The sequence below is a fragment of the Gopherus evgoodei genome, chromosome 7, assembly GCF_007399415.2.
Source record: "Gopherus evgoodei ecotype Sinaloan lineage chromosome 7, rGopEvg1_v1.p, whole genome shotgun sequence".
Lineage (NCBI taxonomy): Eukaryota > Metazoa > Chordata > Testudines > Testudinidae > Gopherus > Gopherus evgoodei.
The window spans coordinates 54630096-54652248 of NC_044328.1; the positions used below are offsets into that span (position 1 = coordinate 54630096).

Consider the following 22153-nt stretch of genomic DNA (forward strand, 5'->3'; position numbering starts at 1 on the left):
ATAGTGAGATTGAAGGAAAAAATAGGCGTTTATAAAGCAAGCATGGCGTTGAGGAAAGCAGGGGAACTGTTTAGCCCCAGCAAGGGTTTTAATTACTCTTCCTTTATGGATTGTTGTGCTTGTTACAGAGCATAAACTTCAACATCTGCTGACTTCTGCCTCTTCTCCTCTTGTGTTTCTTATTTTCCTTTGTTTGTTTTCCTTTTTACTCCTTCCCAAGGCATGTTTTCTGTCTCATCTGATCCCTGACTCTCTGGTAGTGGTAGAATTGGGGCTTGAATAAACTGGAGAGTCTGAAGCCTATTCCGCAGTACACAGAGGAACAAGGGCTCTTTAGATGCTTGGAGGCTGCTTGCCCAGCAGAGGGGAAGGAGACCTAGAGCTGAGTGATTGGAGTACCATGTACATGGCCAAGTAATCTGATAGAGTATCTGGAAGAACCGTGTGAGGATTGGGATGGGCAGCAGCCCTTGTTTGTAAACACTGTTCAGCAAGCATGGTCTGGAGTAGAGCAGGGAAATCAGCTCCAGATGACCAGATTGCTTGAGTAGATATAGCTGAACATTTGCAAGTGGACAGCTGTAGATCCTTCTGGTACCACTGTAGCTCTTGGGACTCCTTCTAAGGTATCATGAACATCCCTGAACTCTTGCACCTGAACCAGAGAAGTCACCCTGTGTTAGAGTGAGTCTAGGGGCTGCAGAATCAAAGAACCATGGAAGTTGTCTGAGAGCTCGTATGCTGTCAAACAATTGAAGACAAGCCACTGAAGCAAGCCACAAGCTCTGCCCTTCCCCTGGAGATGCTCCTCTGCAACTGCAGTGGGAGCAGGGAAGGAGGAAACATGTATCTGGTTTCATCTGTTCCTCTCACTGATTCCCATGGCTCAGACATCTCTCCCCCAGCATCCTGTTTCCCTTTAAAAGCACCTAATAAAATAAATCCCCCAAACCTACACTTGTGCAACATTAAGACCACAAAAAACAGACAGGTGTGTATATACTCAGGTGCATGCACACTAATCCCCATGTTAACTGATTTAAATATAAACATTAGAGGTTGGGTGTGCGTACACAAATAAGGTATTGTGTGAATGTATCTGAGTTTGTGCACCCCCACAGCTGCATCCACACTTTTGACAATCTGGTCTTATAGCATAAGTAGAGGAGGGCAAAATATTTGCCACGTAAAATGTTCTTCAGTGAAATGTATCTACTTTGGAGGTCAAATATTTTATATGTTTCTTAAAAACAGCATGGTCAAGGAGACGGATTGAGCATAGGCCTGGGAACCAGAAATTTTCATTCCTACTTATTTTACTGGCTGTTCTCATAAAAATTGATCTTATATCCCAGTATACTGATAGGATGTTGCAATATTTAGTTAAAGTATTTCCTCACAAGACCTCTCTGAGGTAAGTGGATGCTGCTTCAAGTCCAGTGCTCAGTCCTCCAGACTAAATTGCATTCAACTCATTGAATTAAAGTAAAAAGTTTGTAAGTGTGAAGACCAGTAAATCCAAGCTGCAAATAATTCTGTGCTTTATTGTTACCATACCGAGGCCTTGTGTATAATACTGGGGTAAGCTGACCTAAGTTATGCTCCCCAGTTATGTAGCTGGAGTCAATGTAGCTTAGGTTGACTTGCTGCGGTGTCTACACCGTGCTGTGTCAATGGGAGACACTCTCCTGTCAACTTACCTTACTCCTCTCATTCCAGTGGAGTACCGGAGTTGACTGGAGAGCACTCTGTGGACGATTTAGCAGGTCTTCAGTAAACCTGCTAAATCGACCCCCACTGCGTCGATCGCTGCAGTGTCGATTCCCAGTAAGTGTAGACTTGCCTTCAGGTTTATCACCTGAACCATAAGAAAGTGCTGGAGACACAGGTGCTGGAACAATTTTTATAGAGATGCTTAGAGCCATTGAACCAAAGTATAAACCCTGTATGTGATGGAAACCACTTCAAGCCAGGGGGTGTGGCAGGACCTCTCGTTCCAGCACCTATGTATGGAAATAAACTCCTCGGGTGATTTTTCTCATTGAAATCCCTCGCTGCTGCTATTTGGAATCTTTCAAAGAGTTTTGCACTTACCTGATCTCTCCCCTATGCTCCTGGATTGAGAATCAGAGATTTTTGGGACACTTCAAACTTAAACATTAGAAAAATAAATAAATAGATTATAGCCTCAGCATAGATCTGGAAAGGGGCTAGTTTCAGAGATGAGATATATTTTTCTCTCTGCTTTCTAAAGGCCAAGTGCCTGGTCCCACTGAAAAGAGGTGGGTTACCAGTTCTCACAGCACTAGTATAAATCACTGAATTTTATTTGATTTTGCTCCCATTTAAATCAGTAGCAAAACGCCCACTGATTTCAATTAGACCAGGATAAGCTTCTTTGTAGGCCCTAGGTAAATGGACCAAGAATCTAATTTTCAGATGCCTAGCCCTGACGTCTGAAATGATCAATACCTGCTAAATGGGATCTTCCTGCAGTTGGTCACACCCATAACTAGAGATTGATTACGTCTCCTATTTCGCTAGTTTTACCAACCAAAGGGATTGAGTCTGTAAAGTTGCCAGTATTAAAGATACTGACAGCAGGCTCTTTTTTCGCTCATTAAATTTGTTTTTAAAGCAGTCATTAAAATGCCAGTGATGGGGGCTGCACTGGCTGCCTTCATCGCCTATAATGGCTACAAAAGCTAATGAATCTCACGTTCTTATTTCTGTGCCATTAAGGAAGCATCCCTAGGGTGGTATGGAAGCTGACAAATCTCTTGATTTCTTAATCTGTGGCTCTTGATGTCTGGAAAATTGCTCACAGCTTTGCTTTGCTTTTAGAGGTATGGGCCAGTCCTGTTCATCAACTCCGGTTTCCCAGGGTACCGCTTCTTCCTCAGGCTACAGTGAAAGTCCAGCTCCTGCTCCAAAACCAAGAGTTGTCACTACTGCTAGCATAAGGCCCTCTGTCTACCAGCCAGGTAAGGTGATTTCAAAACGGTGAAAGGGTCCATACCAATGTCCAGTAGCGTTTTATGCAGAAAATGCAAGGCCTTTTTACCCACAAAGGAGCAAATTCTGTTGGCCATGTTAGAAATGAGTGAACTTGTTCTGCTTAATTTCAAACCCATCCTAATATTGTAACTTCTGAATTATGTTGGGTTTGTATTCTGCTTAGAAGCCACTGTCAGAAGGAAGGGACTTAGGGGGAAGAGAAAGAAGGGGGTTAACAAGAAACCAAAGTGATCTAAATTTCCCAATGCAAGGCATCTGAAATGTATTTGCAAGCCACAATCTGTGCACCCAATAAGCAACAAGGGAACTTATGTGCACTTGAATGTTGATAACAGGGTTTAAGAATGCTAGACCCTCTGTTCACCTAAATGTCTTAGTGAAACAAATGAGAGATGGCTTAAGGTATGACAGTCTCTATTAAATTGTGTGAGTATATTTGCAAAATAGGTAAGGCTATGAATCGAGCTTCTCAAACTTTCTTTCACATGTAAGGAATGATGTATTCTTGAAAAGCATTTTGTTTGCAATGCTTTGCTCCCCATTCCCTGCAAATCCAGTTAGTGAAGGGTGTATTTGATTATAATCTTACTTAGAAAATGTGTTAACTGTTGTTTAAATGTCCTTTGTATTAATGTGTTACAAGTGGAGCAAATCGACTGCAAACGTCCAAAACCAGCCATGACCAAATATGTGTAACCCAGATTGCACAAATTAAACAACAAGGACATAAAAATCTAAACATACTTACCAATAAAAAATCCTATCCCTATCCATCCCAGTAACACATGCTTAATTCAATTAACAATTAAACCTATTGTAGTCTTAGCAAATGTGCTTCAAGGATGCTTTACATCTTGCAGTCTAAGTAAAAAAGAAAAGTCTGCCAAATCTGCCTATAAATCCCAAGAGTCCAGTGTCCTCATCCATTCTAAAGTTCTGAGAGAGAAGAGAAGGTATCTTAAATTAAAAGGCTAAGAGAGGCAAAAAGCTCTCCTGGGAAGGTATAGATGTGACATAACCCAGCTAATAGCTGACATATTTTAGGCTATTTAAAGGAACTTTCATCATTGGTCTCAACATCATTAACAATAAAGCCTTAAACTTCTACTAATTTTGTTTTTAGTTACATAGGCCAGTCCATATTCCCTCACTACTGGATAGGAATAACTCCCACTGAAGCCAATGGGAGTTACTGCTGTCCCGCAAAGGAGAACAAGGACCCCCCATAATTTTTTTAAAGGAAGAGTGAATCAGTTCCCATAATAGAGATGAGAGCACAGATATGAGGATACCTAAAACATCTCTGGGAAATCTGATGATAGACTGGGTGCTCAGTTAGGGTCCTGGTGGACCTAATCCTGCAAACCCTGAGTACTCAGGACTCCCATTAAAGTAAATGAATTTCAGAAGCTATTGCTGGCAGGTTTGGGCCCTAAATTAGGTGTTCAGTTGGGCAGAGGGATGCCTTTATTTTCCATTGCCGTGGGCACTTCTTTTGCAATTCTGTCTTTGTGCATCATTGCCCCCTAATTGCAGACTTAAAATGCACACTTTGAAAATCAGGCCCTGCATGTATGTCTGGACACAATGCACTTATTTCAAATCTTCATATTGTCTATGTATATCATTCCCTGGATACTGCAGGAGCATAGTATCCCCCAGAGGGCAGGAGGAATTCAGAGTCGACTTTCAGATCATTCATGATATGTTAGAGAGAAAAAGAAAATGTAAATTGTGATAAACCTGGCAGAAAGCAATCTCCACTGGTAGGATCTTGAGAATAATCACAAAGAGATATTTTAACATCTTATGAAGCAACCCCCAAAAAAGTTTCAGATGCAAGAGAGATTATATTTAACATATGTATTAGAAAATAATAGAGTTTAGACCAAAGACAATTTATTGTAGTCACTCTACAACTTATTGCTGCTACTTAATGTGGTAGCAACTGGCGACTACATTTCTCGATATACATTGACACTACAGGCAGGAGACCGTGGATCCAGCGGGTAATGTAAACAAGCCCTAATTTATAGAGCCACACTCCCATTGTAGCAACTTGGTTCTCTGACTTCATTTTCTAGTCCACCGCATGCAAGGGTAAGAAAGTGGAAACTATTAGCAGGATTGGCAGCACACTGAGGCATTGGGAGATGCCAGTCCCTTGAGGAAGATTAGGTGTTTGGAGGGAGTTATTTGTTCATCATGCCCATCAGCCACTTGCAGCATTTTAGCTGGCCCCACAGTATTCCAAATCTCACCCTTGTCATAAGTTTCTTCTGCAGAAAAAAAAAAGGAACAAAACAGTGTGCAGCAATATTTCCCCTCCTCAGCTGCAGTGGTTGAGACTCTAGAACAAAGAAAACTAGAGATAATTGCCATTGTGAGGGCAGTCAGTAGGATGCAGGGCATTACGTTAGGCAACCCAGGATTGTGACGGTCACATTGAGACATCTGTCTTCTTTGCTTCTAGTAATTTATATGACTGAAGAGCCAAAAGCCAGTACAGATCTTTTTCCTATGTGGAATGAACTTCTGATCTTAGCCCACTTCTTAGAATCAAGAAATATATGTTACCAAAACCTTCAGCGCAATTGGTTCTAATTAGCAGCTATAAATTGAATAGATATCAAATCTGAACTATTCTTTGTCCTGTAGAAGTGATCTCACTAGCTCAAAAGAGGATTACATTGGTGGCAATGTGAGGAAGTTTGCACTAAGTACTAAGGCTGTACCAAGGATAAATACAAGTTCATTTCCCTGAGTTGTCAATCTGACACCTTTCTGAAGTGTGAGATTCACTTTTAAAATATCTAACTATTGTGTCTATACTTACCATAAGGCATTTTCTAGTTTTTGTAATTTATTTATTTAGATTCCTAGTACTCTAAACAAAAGTGTGCCCATCCCAACCTCTGGGCGCCTTTGGGAGTCTATTTAAATTATGTATATGTTAAGGCTTTGATTCATCAAGGTTCCATAAAAACCTGTCTAACTTCAAGCATGTGACTAATGTCTTTGAAGTCAGTGGGACTACACATGTACTTAAAGTTAGGCATGTGCTTATACACTTCGCTGAATTGGGGTCTAAGAGACTATTATCAGCAATTACCCTCAGATCAAAATACCCATCAGTGTTACAGTATATGTAATCTCTCCCTAGAATACCAGACCCAAGAAGGTTTATACAAGCCTGCCATCAGCATAGTTGGGCAAGATGACTGAGTCTCTTTTTCAGAATGAAAGTATGAGACTCGATCCTCATCTGGCATAAACTGATATTGATTTCAATGGAATTACACCAGTTTACATCAGCTGAGGATCTGGCTTATGTGGGCCATTACTAATAAGAGGCTGTACTTCAAACGAGACAGGTGGCCACTAATCCATGCTAATCCCTCAAAGCACTGTTACGATGCTAGCTGATCGCCTCGTTTGATGCCTCTCGGAAAAGCATACTTTGCACATCTCCTGGTGGTGAACAGAAATCATCTTTTCAAATATCATAGCCCCTTTTTACAAGTGAGGATTGTTGTTCTCTATGAATGACACTAGGTGGCAGGAAATACCTAGCTCTCTTTCATCTGTGATTTTTTTAGATTAGGACAGTGCCTGGATTTTTTAGACTAGTACGGAGCAATCTATAGGCCTGTCTTTTATTCTACAAAGCAGTGAGATAATCGAGAACAGTAAAAGATAGAGGAGATCTTTCCTTTTAATTCCTTTGATCAAATAGAATTACTCACATGTGTAAAATTACTCATGTGTAAGTGTTTGCAGGATTGAGGCCTAAAGCTGTAAACTCCAGAGCAGGAACTGTATCTTCCTGTGTGTAAGTGTGAGGCCAGTGTCAAGTGTGAGGTCTGCTTCTTTAGAGCAGCGATTCTCATTTACCAGATGTTTATACAGTACCTAGAACCTGACCTGCATGAGGCCTCTAGGTGCTATCACAAAGTAAATGATTACTACTAATAATAAATTGTGTTTGCTACCAGAAACCTATTATGACAACTAACTATAATGATGCATCAGATCAAAAAACCTCAGGTGGTAACTGAATTTGTTAGTTTCTTTCCAGTGGTATTTTAAATTCAGAACATGCAGAACAAGTGCATAAGTCAGTGCACAGACCAATATAGGGTCTAAGAGAGCAAAAGTGTCTGAGCCTAAGTAAGCAAAGCTATGCCCTGCTATTTTGGAAGCTAGTCTTTTTTTATTTTTCTTCCCCCTGACAAAATTGTTTGTTGAGCCTAACTGCAACCCTTGAATGTGAGTAGGAAGGTGAGAATTGGCTAAGTCCTGTGGAGGCAAGGACTCAACTTCTTGTAATAGCGGTTATATGAGTAGTTTCCCCATTTCCACATATCAGAGAAAATAACAGAGCTTATCCTTTCTTTTGTGCTATTGGACAGGCACAGGGTGTTTAAAAGTTGAGTGACTGAATCATTATAACAGTTTTTTTTTTAACAGGATGCCGGTTAGTTGGGTCAGTCTGTTGGCATATCTTGTGAATTTTACATTTTATGTGTTCGATCTAGTATTCCTTGTAATGGCACCAGGAGCTGGAGATCTGAAGGCTAGTGAAATAAATAAAAATCAAAGGTGAATTTGTATGTGTAGAGCTACAAAGGTCAGAGTAACATTCCAGATGAGCCAGGAAGATGTTTGAAAACGATGTAAAAGGTCAATATACTATTCCTTCCTTATCAGAATGGAATCCCAAGATTGGTGAAATCATTCCTAGCAGATAGTGATGGCACTCTGCTAAAAGTAAAAACAATTATAATAATGCCAACTTGTTTTTATTTTGCACTGAATCCTGGCTTTCAAGATGAAATTATGAATGACTGAAAAGTTATAATTATCTTGTGAGAACTCAAAGCAAGTTATGGACATTCATGACTGTCATTTTGCACCAGTTCTCCAACCAGTGTATTTCAGTAATTGTGACATGATTCACCATGTTGATTTATTTTTTAATGGCAAGTGGATGGGATGGAAAATCCAGAATGAGAGACCCTTCCTCATTTCAGTTCATTTTACAGAAGGGACCCTGGGAACAGGTGAACCCAGGTCCTAGAGGTTAAAAGGAGAGCATTATAACTATTACTGATCACTGCCTCTCTACTCCTACATTTAGCCCAGTCAGGGTATTTTTAATTGTCTGTAGGTCTTGTTTGAGGAAGCAGTTATGTCACAGTTATACACACATGCTGTCTGTTGAGATAAAGAAAGCTGCTAAAATGCAAGGATCCTAGTACAACTTAAGAGCAATGATGAAAAAGTGCATGGAGCATCCTTGTCTGCAAAGAGGCAACTAGCTAAATACTCCCAGGTTAAAATACAATGAGTTAGTATCTCTGAGCTTAGAAGTATAATAATCTTGATAATTTAAGTTAGTGTCAACCTAAGAGTGGTACTTTTACTGCTCACTGGGGTTCCCATTTGTTCTCTTACTGAAAAAAGTTTACTAAAGGATGTTGCTATTGGAGCTTAGTTCTGAGTATCATTGAAACTTGAGAGACATTATCAGGGCTTCTGTGCATACATTGGTCTGTCACGCTTTGCATGAACAAACTGACTTTTGGGGAAAAAAATCATCCATAAAACTGGGTGAGCTAGAAATCACTGTATTTAATTGGAGAGCCCCATAGGTGGGAGCCATTCGAACTCATCAATTAGAGATTAAATATTGCCTTCTAATTCTAACTGTCTTAATACCATAATAGGTAAATAGTTACAGCTCCAGGGCTTAAAGAGATTGAATATAAACTCCTTGTTCTGAGATCTTTAAACACTGTTTACAATTCCAAGATGAAAAAAAGAAGCCTAAAGCTAAGGTGGGATGCATGATTATGAAACAGAGAAATGGCTGATGCTGCAGTATAGGAAAACTATTTAGAGAAAATGTCTTAGAGTTCTGTTTGAACTCAGTAAAAAGAAAAAACCAGATATCATTAGTTTCTTAGTAGAATGATGTGCATACAATGCAAGCACCTGTAATTCCCAATAATCAGTGACTGTCAGTCTCTTACACATGGGAGGGTGTGGGCAGAGGGAGGAGTGTTAAGCACTAAATAAGCTTCTCAAAACTTTATTTTCTGTAGAGATCTGTGTTATAGTCCAAACTTCTTCCTGCCTCAGTTAAGGTACTGTTTCCCTCCCCCCGCCCCCGCACTACCCTGGGGTGTTCTATATTCCTCTCAGTGCCTTGAGCCCCCTTCCCCCAACATCATCTTATAAACAGTGTGGCCTACAGTATAGAGCACTGGACCAGGACTCAGCAAGCCTCTGTTCCATTCCCAGCCCTGCAGTGGCCTACTGAGTGACCTTGGGCAAGTCACTTCACTGCTCTGTACCTCAGCTCCCGCATCTGTAAAATGGGTATAACAATACTGATTTCCTTTGTAAAGCTATTTGAGATCCACTGATGAAAGTGTGCAAGAGCTAATTATTATGACTATTATTTTATTTTAGTGCATTCTCAAAGCCCCATGCCATGCCATGGCCAACTTTGGAGCTACTGCTGCTTGGTTACTTCTTCAAAAGTAGTGCTTGCAGCCTCTGCAGAAACCTTGACCCTGCCAGAGTGAGAGACTAGGACTTTTGTCACCCTTGCAGGCACTTCTAAAAAATCTTTAGCCAGTTTTATTTAAAACAAACATACACAAACTAGAAATTTGAGGAAATCTGCATAGCCCCTACTAACACAGCAGCTGACTCCACTTAAGGATACTGATTCCACAATTACAGCTGTAAGTGAGGAGAGACTGAGAGGAAGAGGAGAGAAGGACCTGGGATGTGGGGGCACGAGGTAGACAGTGACTGTGATTGTGTCAAGGAGCTGAGGGTAGATGCAGGGGCTGGGAAGACTAGGACTGGGATAGGCTGGAGGGGCCATGGGCAGAAAGGCTGAGCCTTTAAGAGTGGAGACGGGAAGAATGGATTCTGGTGGCTGAAGTACACTCTCCTTGGAACCTGTCATAGAATCCAGGATTCCTGAGTGGCACCATTCCTTTGCAGTCAGCAAATAGTTGTAAAATCCACTAGTAAAATGTTTGTTTTTTCCTGCTTTAGTGGCTGGCCTTTGAACAGGATGACAGTTTACTACAGCTATGAGTTATTCTGTTAACTCAAGAAGCAGAGTTCTGTACTGTGGTTCTAACCCTGCTGATGAATCACATGGCAGTCAGTATAACTGCACGTCATGGAATTTCTGCAGGGGTTAGTTTGCTTTTTTAAAAACCTAAGAAATTACATGCAAAAAACTACACAAGAAAAATAATAAGATTGGAAAAACAAGCATGCAACAGTTAGGAAATGCCAGTACTAAGGTTGCCTGTTTGATAAAATATTTTATTAGGCTGCTGTTTCAGGGATCAGTGTGGCCTGTGTTAGCTATATTCGCTGGTTTCTCAGGTTATAACTTAATTTACCAGGGGGTGGTATGGCATTGTTAAAGAAGACTACTTGCACTGGTATTGTCAATAAGCAAATGAAAGACTGGGAGGAGATAAGTCTTTGTTTAAGGTCTTTATTTTTGTGGGGAGAAGGGTCATTACTGATGACTATTTTACTCCCACTATGGAGGCTATCGAAGCATCAAAGTCTGTCTGAACACAGTATCAAGAATCTGCACAATGGTGACATTCTCCAAAAGCAGTTGAGTTTCAGTGAACATACAGCTGCCCTGTGGATCAGTAAAGAATGAGGAGAAGTCAGGAAGCCAGCATGCAATGCCCACAGCTGGTCTGTCAATGAGTAATAGAGGGTTTAATTGCTGCCAGTGGATCAGATCTAAATAATTCATTAGAAGAATAAGCTGACTTGGAGACGAACCAGAAAAAAGTCAGAGGAGGGGCCATTTCAGAAAGCTCGGAGGGCTCCAAAGCTTTTAATAGTAGGAGATGTAAAATAGGAGCCAGAAAGCAGCATGACTAAGAAGGTGAAATACTTTCCATTCCAGACAGTGAGACCCCGGCAGCCTCTGCTCTTAAAGGTACACACTGTACTGTATTAGAGCTGCAGGCCTTGCTTATCGAAGGATGGAGAAATTGTCCTGACAAGTTTTCTTTTGAAAATTCAAGATTTTGTTGAAGCAAAAAAAAATAAATAAAAAGATCTAATCTCTAGCCAAACTACTAAGGAATATTCTACACTGTTATAACACTTTCATAAAGAATAAAAGAATAGATATTACATGTTTATCTGACTATGGTACTGAGCTCTACAGAGCAAAAATACTAAAGTCTCTTGCCTTTTATCTGTGGTGGGGAAATTTACCAAAAAATTGTGCCAGTAATTGCTGGGAGCACCAGCATAGATAAGGCTCCGGCAGCTTCGGCATTTTTACTGCTGTTTTAGTGAAACCCAATTCACCCTTTGCTAGAACCCCACTTACTCTTTCTTTCATTTCTATTCTCTACCTCACCCCCTAACATCCCTGTTCTATTAGTATTCCTAAGTAAGGGAAATCTGAGAACCCCTGCCCTAGAGGTCATTACTAGGAGGGGCAGCATGGGGGCCATGAGTAGGGAGCACATGGATATGTTCTTTTCTCTGTTCCTCAAGTATGACTTTCCCCTGCTTCCGTCAAACCGGAAATGCTGTGTGCTCCCAATAACTTCTCACTCCTCTCTAAAGATGGCTGTGAACTCCACAAACTCCCCTGCTGTTCAGTTTTTCTTCCTTAGCTGGTCAGGAGTCTGTGTTGAGTCCAGCTAAGGAAGAAAAACTGAACAGCAGGGGAGTTTGTGGAGTTCACAGCCATCTTTAGAGGGGAGTGAGAAGTTATTGGGAGCACACAGCATTTCCGGTTTGACGGAAGCAGGGGAAAGTCATACTTGAGGAACAGGTGAGCCAGGAAGCACTGAAAACAGGAAATACCGTAGCTCAGTGATTCTCAACCTGTGGGACTGAAAGCAGGTTTCTGGGGGTCCGCCAAGCGTGGCTGCCATTAGATTCACTAGGGCCCAGGGCAGAAAGCCGAAGTCTCGCCAGGCGGGACTGCAGCTTGAAGCCCCGAGCCCTGTCACCTGGGGCTGAAGCCAAAGCCTGAGCAACTTAGCTTTGTGTTGCTCCTTTTGGTGTGGGGCCCCAGGCAGTTGCCCTCCTTGATACCCCTTAACACCAGCCCTGGCTTTTATATGCAGAAAACAGTTGTGGCACAGGTGGGCCATGGAATTTTTATAGCATCCTGGGGGAGAGGAGGGGCACTCAGTAAGAAAAAGGTTGAGAACCCCTGCTGTTGCCGACAGAGCCAGACTATTCTATTGTATATTCTTCATTTATCATTTTGTTATGGTGAAAATGGCTTAGGTCTTCTGCAAAATTAACGGAACTTTGTTGACATCTGACCCTACATATGAAGCTATTATCTGTTGTAGCAAGTTTGGTATAAATCTGTGCAGTGATTAGTCTGTAACAGGGATCCGAAGAAAGATGAGACTTGTTGGGTCAAATTTCTTGAGTGATTTTTTTTTTAACATTCATGTATTATCTCAGGAGCACTTGTCAGTTCAATCAGTACCTTCCAAAATTCACATACACTTCAGTTAGTATTTTTTTAAAACGGCAATCAATTTGACCTACACAAACTTGCTAACAGTGTGCCCATAATACATGTCATGTGAGTTAAGTTGATCCTAGCACTTACCAAATGTAAAATCAGAACTAACTAATTTTCCCTCAAACTTTGGCTTCAGATTGAGGTTTTTAATGAGCTCTACAAAACAGGCAGTGTTTGTAGGAAATTGGTTGCATTGTTTAAAAGTTATGGGTATTTTAAGTCAGCAAAACATTTTTGAAATTTGTGTATGTGATGGGCTGCCCCCACTGGCCTCATGCAGAGTTGGTACACCCCAACACCTAGTTGTTGAGATTCCCTGTTAGATCAGGTAATTGCAGTACAGTGGGTTCCGGACCCCTGGCAGGTCCAAGAAAATAGTCAGTAGCCCCCTGAGTCTCAGAGCTGGGGCAGACAACCACAGTTGGAGTTCTGGCCCTTTGGATAGGATAGAGCAATGGTCAGCCTGTAGCCCCCAGACGGGACTAGGCAAACAAATAATCTATGGCCCCCAAGCCTCCTGGTTGGGGGAAGGCAGTAGCAATTGCAGTTCTGGCCATCTGGGTGGGATAGAACAGCAATTAGTCTATAGCCCCCAGGTGGGCAGGCCAAACACTTAGCGTATAGCCTCTGAGCCTCCTGGGGCAGGCTGTTACAATTGGAGCTCTGGCCCTCTGGGCAGAGCAGACCAAACAAACAGTCTATATCCCCTGAGTCTCCTGGCTGGGGCAAACAGTAGCATTTGGGAAATCAACCCCTTGGGTAGAGCAGAACAGCAATCAGTCTGTAGCCTCTGGACAGGTCAGAACAAATAAACAGGCTGTGGTCCCTGAGTCCCCAGACTGGGCCAGAAAGCAAACAGCAGCCACACCTAGTGGTCTGTAGGGTGTGGTAAGGGAACCCAGCCCCTCCCACTTCACCACATGCCAACCCAGGGCCCTATGAAACTAGGGACTTCCATGCAAAGGGTTTAGGCACCGGCTTCTACTACATCCCCTGGGTGACTTCCTACCACAAGTTGCATCCTGGGCACCTCCTCATCTGGTGACTGCTTGTCTCCGCAGTCCATGAGTCTCCTGTAGCTTAGTCCATGTCCTTGGGCTCTGCCACCTGGAGCATCACAGGCACCTCTGCAGTTACACATCCTTCTTCCTCCACAGGCAACCCCTACTGAGCAGGGTTGTGTCCTTTTATCTGGCTCTTCCACCTGGAGCAGGCACAGCAGGGAAAAGGGGGCATTGCTTCCTGGCCCCACAGTGATTGGTCCATCCTTGTTGGCCCAGTGCAGGATTGGTACACCTTGTCACAGTGTACCTAACTGATTCACAGATGCATATAATGTCTCCCTCAGGGCCTATCTTGGTCCTATTAAAGCCATCATGAATTTTTTTACTTACTTTATTGAGAGGAAGGAGTGGACCCTCTGCGTGCATCTGTAGACTAATTTTTTTTACATGAACATGCTCCTATAGTTAAAACTATGGTAAAGCAACACCTTTTAAAAAAATAAAAACAAGCAAAGGCTCTGTCCCTCAAAGAGGATCCTATGCTGTGTTTCAAACTTCATCTATTTTTTCTGCAGCAGCCAACTAGTATGTCTGGAATCCTTAAAAAACAGGAAGTGATCTGTTTCACAGTTGCTGATCTCAAACAGATGGGGAATTTTGCTCACATCAACCCAAAAGAAAAATTCGCCTTTGGGCAGACATCAGGCATAAGAAATGTTCAGTCCAAAATAGGACTATTTGGAAAAAGTTATCAGGGTATGTTATCAGGGTGCTAACATGGATTGTTTTACTTACATTTAATAATTTCCTCTCATTAGTTAGCCTCAAGCCATAAGATGATTAATAATTACCTTCTACAGCTCATTCAAAACATCTTTTACACAATTCTGTATGACATGTAGTTCCACAAGTATCAACACAAATATGCATGTATGTAAACATCTCAAAGTAGCCATAATACAGTCTGTAATTTCTTCAATGATAACAATACATTAAAATGTTACTAATTTAATCCATTTAAAATAAATATTATTTTAAAAAGGCTTGAAAAGAGGGTATTTTTTATCAAGACTCTGGAAGTCTGCACTGTATTTTTGTTCTTGATCTCTGGCTTCCCTTGTTTTCCTACTCTCTTGTTTTTTTTCCCCTTCAGGCTGTTCCAGAATACATCAATAGATTTTTTGATTCCTTTTTTCCTTTCTAAAGTAAAGAATATATTTGACCTTTCTACACTGTAATTGTGAGAAGTGGCAGTTTCTCGGGTGAAATCTTCAGTTGTACCTAGATTTCTGAGCCATAGGTCTATAGTTTTAAAAAGAGAACAAGATAATGGGAGGGCTTTCCAGTGAGTACAGACTCTAGATTCTGATGATTATTTGTATCAAGGCCCCATCCAAGATTAGTGCCCCATTGTGCTAGGCACTATACAAACAGATATACCAGTCAGTCCATACCTTGAAGAATTTACATTCTAAATAGCCAAAACAAAAGGTGGGAGAATGAAAGTATCATTTTTCCCATTTTACAGACCAGACCTGAGACACAGATTATGATTTACACATGGTCACACAGGAAATCCATGGCAGAGTCAGGAACTGAACTGAGATCCTGAATCCTGGTCCAGTACCTTAATCATAGGGACATTCTTCCTCTTGTTGCTGTTGATTTTGCCTTGCTGGTCATGTGATGTGAGTATCATGATAAATGGAAGTGGAGTCAGAGTGCCTGTGTTCCCTGAAGGGGCTTTTGTTGAGGTTGACCTAGGTGAACAGGGAACAGTTGGAGTTAGGCTGGAAGCCACATGGACAGAGCAGCGCACAAGGTTTAATAAAGTTCCACTTGTTCAATTTAACCTGCATTCAGTTTCACTTTTTGTAAATTAAACAATCTGTATTTGTTTTCCCAGCATTGTTTTTATTGTTCTCTTTCAGCCTCTGTGGTCTGTAAGTGAGGCTATTTTCTTCACTAACCCATGTATAAAACTTCTACAAATTACAAATAAGAGTGAGAATCTGTGGAAAAATCCACTTCTTCGGCAATCTCATGACTTAATACTTAAGCAGAAACTATTAAAACCATGGTGAGTTGTGCCTAAAAGCAGACGGATTGCTTGATCTGGCCATTTGAATCTAGTTTGCCACTGTATTTCTGAACCTAGGTTACTACAGGTCAGAGGGCAGTGATTACAACCATATATATGCACTCCCACTAAATAAAAACTAACACTGCAATGTCCTTGTAAGTGATCTTAATAAATTCAGTGAAAACCAGTAGATAATGGTTTCTGTGATTTATTTGGATATAAATCAAGGATTGTGGTGATTTCCTGGAACTCACTCCAGCTCTGATCTGTTCTAATGAGACAGACTACAATTAGAGTAATCTAAGTGTTCTGTTTATTTATGGTATGCAGTATATTTTGCTAAATGTTGTTGTTTGCAATCTTAAAAGAAAAGATCTTAAAGCATTCTTTGATTTTCTTTTGGATGTTTATAACAGCACCAGCACCAGCACGAGTGCCAGTGCATTCTTATACACCAGGCAAGGCTGATTCTTCATCCCGCCCTCCTTGGGTAACAGATGACTCCTTTTCCCAGAAATTTGCACCTGGAAAAATCACCACCTCTGTTACCAAACATACCCTGCCACGGGGTGCTCCAGCACCATCTCCTGCCTCATCTTCAGCCTACTCGTCTCATTCAATACCAGCCTCTTCCCAGACTCCTGCTGTAGCCCGGGGAACAATTCAAAGGGCTGAGCGTTTCCCAGCCAGCAACCGAACTCCTCTCTGCGGACACTGTAACAGCATAATTCGGTAAGATCATGAGACTCTTACAAGAGGGATGGGGGGCAGGAGAAAAAGTATCACAGAGCAACTGTATCAGAGGGGTAGCCGTGTTAGTCTGGATCTGTAAAAGCAGCAAAGAGTCCTGTGGCACCTGTGACATGCATCTGACGAAGTGGGTATTCACCCACGAAAGCTCATGCTCCAAAACGTCTGTTAGTCTAACGGTGCCACAGGACTCTTTGCTGCTTTTACAGAGCAACTGATTATTGCATTTTATTATACAATCTCAGCGCATGAGACACAGTTAAATAATCCAGAGGGGATGTCTGTTGCCAGCTTGATTCATTTAACATTTCCAGAGCTCATCTTTGCCATCGTGTGGTTCACTTTTTATCACTACAAAGTTATACAAGGTCATTGTTTTGGGCACCTTTCATAGCACAGGCACTGCCTTTTTCTTACAAATTTCTGGGCCCCAAGGTATCTCGAAATAAAACTGGAAGGACGCTATGTAAAACTATATTGGGTTGAGGGAGTGAAATATCAGTTTGGAGACAAATGTAATTGCTGCTTTTGTGTCTGGAGAAAGATAATGCATACACTCTGTGCATGCTTCTCTTTCCTCCTCTCCCAGTTCACTCTGCTGGACTGGTGCCCATTGTTACCCTGTTGATTGCTGCCTGACTTCAAGTAATCTGTGGATTTTTAATGAGTGTCATTCACTAAAAAGGAACTGGTTTAGTGGTATGGGGCTACTGATTATCATTCTCCTATCTTCCCATATAGGAATACAACAGTAATACAAACAAAAGTCTAATCACTACATCTAATTACAATTAACGGTAAATCACCAACATGTTTTAATGTGGCTGTAGTATGACTAAAGGATAATCAAACAGCAAGTTGCCATTTTGGCAATCTGTTATAGCATAGCAAATGCAACTTTCATTCAAATGCACATGAAAACATGTGACTTTCAAAGCTATTGTAAGGTATATGTGTATTACACCTTTCACCAACTCTGGCAAGTCTCCTGCTTTTTCATGTTTCCAAATGGTAATTCTCTACTCTGTGTCATACTCATTAGAATGAGGAAACTTCCCATTTGATTCCTCCACGCTTCTTTTATATTTAACACTTAAGTACTTTCGATGATTTGTGGGGTTTTTGTTTATTTTTTAATAATGCATTTTCAGTGCCCTACTCTACAAAAGCAATTTACAGTTGCTGATGGGAAGTATCAGCAACATGGGAGTTCTAACAAACACTTTTACAGTTATTGAGATTTGGAAATCATGGCAGTATTTCCAACAGATGTTTTGAAATTTCAGTTATAATCATTTTTATAGGTTAATATATTAACAAATTCCTGAAATTTTCCTTTAAAAAATCTTGAAAAGAGACCTCATGTCAGCAGGTTATAGTGTCTTATTTTAAAATACATCCTCATTAGTATGGTTCATCTGTGCCATTAGATGCTTCTGCAATATAAATATAATAATGATGTTTCACAGGGGTCCTTTCCTGGTAGCCATGGGTCGTTCCTGGCACCCAGAGGAGTTCAACTGTGCTTACTGCAAGACATCTTTAGCGGATGTGTGCTTTGTGGAGGAGCAGAACAGCGTGTACTGTGAGCGCTGTTATGAACAGTTCTTTGCACCAACCTGTGCCAGATGCCACACCAAGATCATGGGGGTAAGTCAGAACAGCACAGCCTCACGTCTGAATCCTCACTCCATTGAAATTAGAAATGGAATACTTTTGATTATAGGCAACTAATCAAGTATTAAACTCTTCCACTTTCTTCTACAGTAATTTCCTAGCCTATTAATTATCCCAGAATAAGACACATATAGGCTTACAGAACTGTGTTTCTATACTGGCTGGAGATTTGGACATTATTGTACTATACATATCAGCCTATATGGAGGAAGTTTGTAATATGAATAACTTTTTTTAAATTGTATTTAGGTTTTTTTTTCACTCTTTCCTGCTCTTGCTTTGGTGACCTCCTAACATGAAAATGTATTGCTCTCATGCATCTCTTGCTAAAGTTAGGCAAAGTGAGGGCTGATGCTATGCAATCTTAATTGGGCTTAATCCAGAAAGTCCACTGACTTCAGGTCCACACAGCTATCAGTGCATCTCTGTGTGAATAACAAGACTCCTGCTCTAGAGAAATCATCTCAATTAGATTTTTAAAATAAGATACAGACATCTGAACCCCACAAAGGCAAGAGAAGAGCCCACTTTTGTTTGTCTTATACACTCCTGCTAGGCTTCATGCCTAGATACTGTGGTAACTAACACTCTGTAAATATCTTAACAAGTAGATGAGGTGGTTGGAGCAGCAGCTGATGATGATAACCTTAGCGATGGATTTGTGTACACAATTGAGAAGGAAGATGAGATATGCAGCGATGCCTAGGAGGGAGGCCTAGGTTGGATATTAGGAAAAACTATTTCACTAGGAGGGCGGTGAAGCACTGGAATGGATTACCTAGGGAGGTGGTGGAATCTCTATCCTTAGAGGTTTTTAAGGCCCGGCTTGACAGAGCCCTGGCTGGGATGATTTAGTTGTGGTTGGTTGGACTAGATGACCTCCTGAGGTCTCTTTCAACCCTAATCTTCTATGATTCTATGCCACAGATGTGACTAAGTGTCTCTCACAGTTCTTCCATATTGGCAAACAAAGAGTACAATATTAGTTATCACCACTCTGCCTCCACTCCTGACATCTGTCTTAGTGTTGGGGAAGTCAGTGCATTGCTTCCTGCTAGGAAGTGCATCATCAGGCACTTGAGCTGAAGTCGTAGCTCTAATCAAGCCTTGCATACTGGTGCTTTTGGAGGAGTGTTAAAAAAAAGCCACTGAAATACTTATCTAATTAATGGAAGAACAAGTCAGCTCTTCTCTGTGGATTTCTCTCAGTAACATAGCAAAGCTGCCAGCTGACTCTGTTTACATTTGTAAAATTTCTCAATCTGTCTTTTACTTCTTAGCACTGAGAGGTTCATAAATGGATCCAAGCCGATTTGTCAGCTATAATTGTTTTGCAAACAGTAACAGAAGCTAATAAATCTCACTGGTGATTCTGTAATGAGATGTATGGCAAATATAAATGAGGCTGTGCTGTCTAGCAAGTTGGAGCAATGGACTAAAACCCTGCCAACTACTTTCATTCCCTTGTGCCTCAGTCAGCAGAGATTAAAAAACGAGTAAACTGTAAGAAACTCACTTAGAATCAGATGCCTCATAAAACAGGAAATAAGATACATTAAATCAGTGGCTCTAAAGCTTTCCAGATGACTGTATCCCTTTTGGGAGTCTGATTTGTCTTGGGTACCCCCAAATTTCACCTCAGTTTAAAACTACTTGCTTGCAAAATCCAACATAAAAATACAGAAGTGTCACAGGACTCTATTACTGAAAAATTGCTTACTTTCTCATTTTTACCATATAATTTTGAAATAAATCAATTAGAATATAAATATTGTACTTACATTTCAGTGTATAGTACAGGGGTCAGCAGCCTTTCAGAAGTGGTGTGCCAAGTCTTCATTTATTCACTCTAATTTAAGGTTTCGTGTGCCAGTAATACATTTTAATGTTTTTAGAAGGTCTCTTTCTATAAGTCTATTATATAGAACTAAACTATTGTTGTATGTAAAGTAAATAAGGTTTTTAAAATGTTTAAGAAGCTTCATTTAAAATTAAATTAAAATGCAGAGCCCGCTGGACCGGTGGCCAGGACTCAGGTAGTGTGAGTGCCACTGAAAATCAGCTCGCATGCCGCCTTTGGCATGCATGCCATAAGTTGCCTACCCCAGTATAGTTTCTAGAGCTGTATAAACAAGTCATTGTCTGTATGAAATTTTAGTTCGTACTGACTTTGCTAGTGCTATTTGTGTCACCTCTTGTAAAACTAGGCAAATATCTAGATGAGCTGACGTACCCTCTGGAAGAACTCTGCATACACCCAGGGGTACACGTATCCCTGACTGAGAACAACTACATTAAATTAGTCACAAACCATGCAGTCTGTTGGGTATCTCCTTTGGCCCAGATCCTCAGGTGGTGTCAATCAGTATAGCTCCACTGAAGTTAATAAAGCTAAATCTCAGGAGAGAGATTAAAACTTTCTTTTGTGCAGGGTTTCCCAGTGAGGAGGGAGCCATGAGTTGTGTTGATGCAGACAACTAGCTGAACTGAGCTGTTGTTTGTTAGATGTTTGGTGATTTTGTTTTGACAATAAATCATATTAGGAGGTTTCCAATGCTCTGAATGGAGGCAGAGCTTTCCCACAGGAGTAAACATTGCTACTGAGGTTTGTTTTTCCTTATTTAAAAAATCTCTTGAGTTGTTGAGTTTTTTATTGGGCAAAAGAATTGGCTGATTTTAAAATGAGAAGCCCAGGGTATCCCAGCTTTGTATGTTTTCCTGTATGTGGGCTTAGTGTATGTGGTATTTTGCTGTTTTTGTTTTTCAGGAAGTGATGCATGCTCTAAGGCAGACTTGGCACACGACTTGCTTTGTCTGTGCTGCCTGTAAGAAACCATTTGGGAATAGCCTCTTCCACATGGAGGATGGGGAGCCCTACTGTGAGAAAGGTATTACACGCAATAGAGCCACCGTATCTTACTGGATAATACTGTTCAATACTAGTGTCCTTCATGTTATCTGGCAGAACCAAGCAAAATCAGACCGATAGCCAATCTAGTCTGGTAGCTCGTCTCTGGCATCAAGCTATCTGAGTGTTTCCTAGTCTGTGTTTTCCCACAGCTTCTCTTGCCTCCTTGTGATTAGGCAGGCTGTTTATTGGGTTTTAAACCGGACAGTCCTGCTTTTGTTGTGTTTGTCCCCCATCTGGTACTGAGACAAAACTGGACATAGTTTTGTCTGTTATCAGATGAGAAACATTGTAATGGAGAGTGCGCCACTCCACTTCTATCAGTGTGACCTCATGTGTTCTGGGGCAGGGCGGTGTGCTCCTCAAAATGGCACCCTCTTTGTGGCATGACCTTGCACACACAGGCGCTGACTTTTGATTTTACCTGGTGCATGCTCCACCCTGAGGCCCCATTCCCACTTGGCCCCTTTTCCCAAGGTCCCACCCTTGCTCCACCTCTTCCTGCCCCTGCTCTGTCCCTTCCCCCAAGGCTCCCCCACACTGCTCCCTCCTCTCTACTCCGCCCTTCCCCAAGCACCACCTGCCAGCTGTTTGCTAACCTGCGGCCAGCCCTGAGGACCTGTCGAACAGCTGATTGGTTATCTGCCCTGGGGCCGGAACCACTGTGGCCAGTGGGTGCTGAGCACGCATTTTTTTTCTGTGTGTGTTTGAGCCAGCACCCATGGAGTTGGCACCTATTCTTGCATACACGACTTGCGGGGGAGGGACCACACTATTCCCAGAAGTGCCGGAATGCCCAATATTCCAGGAATTTGCAAGTGTCCATCTTACAAGTTGTGATGGACCAGCAGATGGGTGGATAAGTAAATGGAGCTAGCCAGGTGAATGAGCTATGAGACAGGATCCAGGCTAGACTAAATTGTGAAATGTTCCTTCTCTCCACTTGCCCTGTCTCTGCTCCGTCCTGCATTCCTGGCCTCATCTCTCTCTGGTAGTGAGAAATAGAAACCTGAAGGGTCAAAGAGTACCTTCTAAGTCCTGGATTTAAGTGGGGGATAAATATAAAATGGCTTAGATTGGGGCCCCAACATGTACTCTCTTAAAATGGGAGCTTTCAACCACAACCCCAATAACCTGAATAATTT

The 22153-nt window shown here is 41.5% G+C and overlaps 1 protein-coding gene across 10 annotated transcripts in view; it reads left to right on the forward strand.

Moving 5' to 3' along the window:
* The window catches only part of LDB3 (LIM domain binding 3), a 255403-nt gene that overhangs the window by 230059 nt on the left and 3191 nt on the right, over window positions 1-22153 (forward strand). For all 10 annotated transcript variants that reach the window (XM_030569175.1, XM_030569173.1, XM_030569174.1 and 7 more), the window contains 4 exons: window positions 2845-2984; window positions 16090-16405; window positions 17893-18073; window positions 20868-20988. In XM_030569175.1, the coding sequence (XP_030425035.1) occupies window positions 2845-2984; window positions 16090-16405; window positions 17893-18073; window positions 20868-20988 (758 nt within the window). The remainder of the gene's footprint in view (window positions 1-2844; window positions 2985-16089; window positions 16406-17892; window positions 18074-20867; window positions 20989-22153) is intronic.